Source organism: Dendrobium catenatum, unplaced genomic scaffold (genome assembly GCF_001605985.2).
Source record: "Dendrobium catenatum unplaced genomic scaffold, ASM160598v2 fragScaff_scaffold_1608, whole genome shotgun sequence".
In the NCBI taxonomy this organism is placed as follows: Eukaryota; Viridiplantae; Streptophyta; class Magnoliopsida; order Asparagales; family Orchidaceae; genus Dendrobium; species Dendrobium catenatum.
Genome location: NW_021320070.1, coordinates 2,521,577 through 2,526,174, shown reverse-complemented (window position 1 = coordinate 2,526,174; position 4,598 = coordinate 2,521,577). Strand labels below are relative to the sequence as shown.

Sequence of the window (4,598 nt, the reverse complement as noted above, 5' to 3'; positions counted from 1 at the left end):
AAGTGTGCAATTAAAGTAATTACATCAATCATCATCACATAATAAAATAATAAAAAAAATGCTAAAAGTGCAGCTATATTTTGCAATACACCTAGAAACATAAAAGAGGTTGTTGAGCTTTACCATAATTACAACTTAGTTTAAATCAATACATCAATAATATCGCATGTGGGATCTTAAACGATTTCATCTACATCATAAATTGACCTTCTACCGTCGAAAATAACACACATACCTACATAAATTTCATAAACTAAAAAGTACTTTAGTAAAAAGGTAAAATAACACATTTGGCCCTACAAGAGACAATAAACTTAGCACATTAAAATTTAAGTTTACATAACCACGCAGGGCTAACCATAAATTAATGTCAAGCTATATCTTTAGACCCCTATTGGTCATGCATATTTAGGGCATGAACTCATTATTATAACACCTACAAGGAATATTAGTCACATAATCATTTATATTTAATCACCTCTTTATATGCATGGCCACCTACAAGATAAAATTATTATATATCTCTATCCTAATCATTTAAGAGCAAGTATCCACAACATCAAACCACAAATCAATAAAGAAATAAGTCAAAACAATATAAATTGATATACATTGTTTTGTGGTAATGGTGGTAATCAAATTGTTAGTACGGTGTGGAAATTATAATTGTGTCAATCAATCGGGTTATATGGTTGCTTCAGATCTTAACTTAGTTTGTGGTGCTCACTGAGGATATTGGAATGGTGGGCAGTTCTGTCGCCTGCTTGGGTTCTAGAGCTATGAACCTGAAAATTTTCCACGTCCCAACGTAGCCTAGTTTGCTTGGAGAAAAGACAAAGCACAGAATGTTGCAGTGCTCCAGATCCAACGCTAAGTTGCTGTTAGGTAGACTAGAGACAGAGCTTTGAGCACCGTGATGCTCCAAACTAGCACCGCAGCGCCACAAGACCGACTGAGATATTTTTCTTTCTCGTTTTCTTAAGGGGGCATCGCTTGGTGGTTGTAATTTTATCTCTTTGTTTGTTCTTATGTAAATGTGGTGTAAGAGAGAAGATAGATATGTGCTAATTCTCCCATATTTTCATAGTGAATTTTTTGTTGTTGTGTGGCTCCATGGTTTTTTCTCGATTTTTTAAGTTTTTTCACTTTAAATCATGTTGTTCTTTTCTATCCATTATTTTTATCTTTCTTGTTTGTTTCACTTCGATGTTTTACTTACCACCCCGAGCAACAATACCTTGGGTCAATGATTGGTGGTGATAATTAGAACGATGAGGGATGCGGCAACATTGATATGCGACAACCTTGAGCAACAAAGTAAGGTTACGAGCTATAGTCCTTTTTTTCATTTGAAATTTGCTTGATTTATGCAAATTTTGAATTTGTACAAAATAGAAATTATAAATATTTTAAATCTTCTACATATCTAGACAAATTATTCTTTTTTTTTAAACTTCAAACTAAACACCACATAAATCAAATCTCATGTACCTTTTACTTTGAACTCTTGATACTTATAAGCAATAAGCTTCAATCTCTTTTTAATTTCATATGACACACCAAAAAAATTAAAGACACAAACTTCACCATTTGTATATATAGCAATCCATAACTCTGCCAATGACCTTGATGAAACCCTCAATTAAAGAAAGTCGGAAAGGGAAAGTCATATTTGGGTCGAGATGAGTTCTCGACATATCAAAAAAAAAATGGGGACAAGTTGTAACACATTAAACATTTGTAAGTAACCATCACTAGGGGATCTCTTAATGAAGAGATTTTTCATTCAAATTTTGAATAGAATAGCAAAAACCTTTATCTCCTATACTGAAATGTAAAACTTTTTTACGAGCAGCTCGCCTCCTCTTTGCACATGTCGCAAAACTCAATTGAACCTCCTTGTCACCAAGCGACCTTTGTGTAAATTACGATGCTTATTAATGCACCTCCCATAAATACCATCTTGGCTCTATCTCCTCCTACCCAGTCCTCCACTTTGCATCTCATCTAGCCGCCAACTCCTACCCATTTTCATCATGTCTCATGTCATTAATAACCAAACATAAATATAACAAAGAGGATAAGAAATTTTAAAATTGATTTTATTTTAATTTTAAAAGTTATGTGTGCTAATAATAAAGTTTATATTTAAATATATAAATCCTATAAATTTTGAATGCTATGAGTTTAACTGCCCCACAAAACTGCAGTTTCCCCAAACAAACACGATTTAAGCGGGTGTGCGTGTTGACCCGACAGACCCATTAACCTAATTAACATCTGGACCGCCGATCGTTGAACGAGAACTGATCTGACGGCTTGCAGTCCATAGCAAATCGAAGGTTCGTCATGGAATCGAATTAAAACCCTAGGATTTGGGAGTAGCTAAAAGAGTAATCTTTCTCTTCAAAACCGCCGTGGTTGGATCGTTCTCTTCGCGACCCGAGAGATCTGCACGAGATGGTGAGGGGATTTTGCCTTCCTTTTGTTTGATGTGCCTTTTTTTTGGTTCGTTTGATCGACTACGCATTTTCGTGTGCAGGCGCCTAAGAAGGAGAAGGCTGCGCCTCCGGCTTCTAAGCCAGCCAAGTCTGGTGGCGGGAAGCAGAAGAAGAAGGTTTATTTATTTATTTATTTTTTTGGTAGATTTGGGATTAGAAGGGAATGCGTTGTCGCATCGATTTGACTTGTATCCTCTGAGCGTTATTCATTTTATGCATATGCGAAGATACCATTTTGTTGAAATATTTTCTCTTTGAGATGTGGTTTGCAGAAGTGGAGCAAAGGAAAGCAGAAGGAGAAGGTGAACAATGCTGTTCTCTTCGATCAGGCAAGCTACGATAAGATGCTTACGGAAGTCCCCAAGTACAAGATGATTACTCCATCTGTACTATCTGATAGATTGAGGGTATGGGTCTTATTATTATTTTTTGGTTTAACAGTAAATTTTCTTCTATTAATAAGTGACTGGTAATTGTGCTTACTTTGAGGGATTTCTGCATTAGGAAGAATCTATTGTGCATGAAAGTCTTTTGGGGTCCTTTATTTTAAGTTTTAAGTTTTAAAACAATCGATCGTTGGTTGCAAATTATAATGGATAAAGTTAAAAGTGTTAGGGTTCAATTAGCATGGTGGATTGTTAGATTGAGGTAATATGTTATAATTGTAATGGGTGTTATAATGTTTGAAAGATTGTTGAAGTAATGTGAGTGTATGATAGGTCATTAATGAGTCGCATGGCATATTGTAGCTCTATATATACTTTTTCATTTGGGAGTATTAGGTATGCAACACAATGATCCAAGCCCCTTATTGTGATTCTTCTCTTCTTCCCCTTCCTCAATCCTTCATTTTTGTTGAGCTATTGAGTATTCTAGATGATATGGCGGGCGCTTGACGCTGCATTCAAATTATTATTAAATGGAAAGCACTTGCTTAAGCTCCTGATATGATTCAATCAAACATCAATGTAATCTCTTATATTCCAACTATCCAATCAACAATACAAGCACCTACTCAAGTTTTTTGCTTGATTTGATTGGCAATACAAACATCTTCTCCTGTTCTTTATTTACATCCATTATTTTAGAAGATACTACAGGCCTAACCAATACTACTCCAATAACATTGCAGTAGTTACATGATTTTATATGAGCTAGGAGATGAATGGCCGCCCACCTCTTTTACCACGAGGAAATCATAAAAAAAAGTTGACTCAATGAAAAACACCGCCGACCTCTGAAGATTCGCAATTTTTGTGCATGTATTTTCATGTCTTCATGATTCTTCTTGGATTTTTTATGTGGTTTGATTTCTATTTACTATTAATTTGGTCTTAAGCGCAAGCTCAATTTTGAGGGCTCAATAACTATTAAGGTCAATAAGTGTAGTGTGTTTATAATTATCTTAATATGTTATGATGTGTAATGGGTGTTATGGTGTTTAATATGTAGCTTAATTGATTTTAGTGCTAATTAGGTCTTTAATAAACCTATGGAATATTGTAACTCTATGTATACTTTCCTATTGGGAGCATTAGCATGGCATGAAATGATCTTAAGCATTATATTGCATTCTTCTTTTCTCATTCCACAATCTCCCATTTTTTAAAAAATTGCTAATCAAGCTCAAAAATTGTTTAATCATAAAATTCTTCATATTTGTAACAAAGTATCATATGTTAATCATCGCTTATTTTTAAAAAGTCATGCTACACACGGTGTACATACGACCTATTTGTTTGGCGCGACACGACAGATCAAAATAACGCGCACTATTTGCACCATGCATGCGCAATATGACGCACAGCATGGCGCAAATATTTTAATAGTATTTAATACAAATAAATATATTTGACTTATTTTACATTGTGTGTCATGTTTAAAATGGCGCTAGCCGCACCTGGCTTTATGCATCATGGCTCCATAGAAAAAATTGCGTTATGGTGTGTCATTCACCATTAACAGGTATGACTATTTCCGTATCAATAATGTCACTGATTTGAATGTATTTATGTTTTGGACAATTTTTTTAGAGCAATGCTTTTGTATTAAATGCAACTTGGGCTTATTCACTTCTAATTATTTGAAAGTATTGGT

At 34.5% G+C, this 4,598-nt stretch overlaps 1 protein-coding gene across 1 annotated transcript; it reads left to right on the top strand.

Moving 5' to 3' along the window:
• The first annotated feature begins 2,306 nt into the window (after positions 1 to 2,306).
• LOC110094588 (40S ribosomal protein S25-4-like) lies at positions 2,307 to 2,989 on the top strand. The gene is made up of 3 exons (XM_020819854.2): positions 2,307 to 2,463; positions 2,543 to 2,617; positions 2,774 to 2,989. Exons 1-3 carry the CDS (start codon positions 2,461 to 2,463, stop codon positions 2,972 to 2,974), a joined length of 279 nt encoding a protein of 92 aa, XP_020675513.1. The 5' UTR covers positions 2,307 to 2,460; the 3' UTR covers positions 2,975 to 2,989.
• The last annotated feature ends 1,609 nt before the right edge of the window (positions 2,990 to 4,598 follow it).

Coding starts and splice junctions, on each gene's coding strand:
- LOC110094588 (XM_020819854.2), top strand. Junction 2,618..2,773: donor GCGGGAAGCAGAAGAAGAAG/GTTTATTTATTT, acceptor TGTGGTTTGCAG/AAGTGGAGCAAAGGAAAGCA.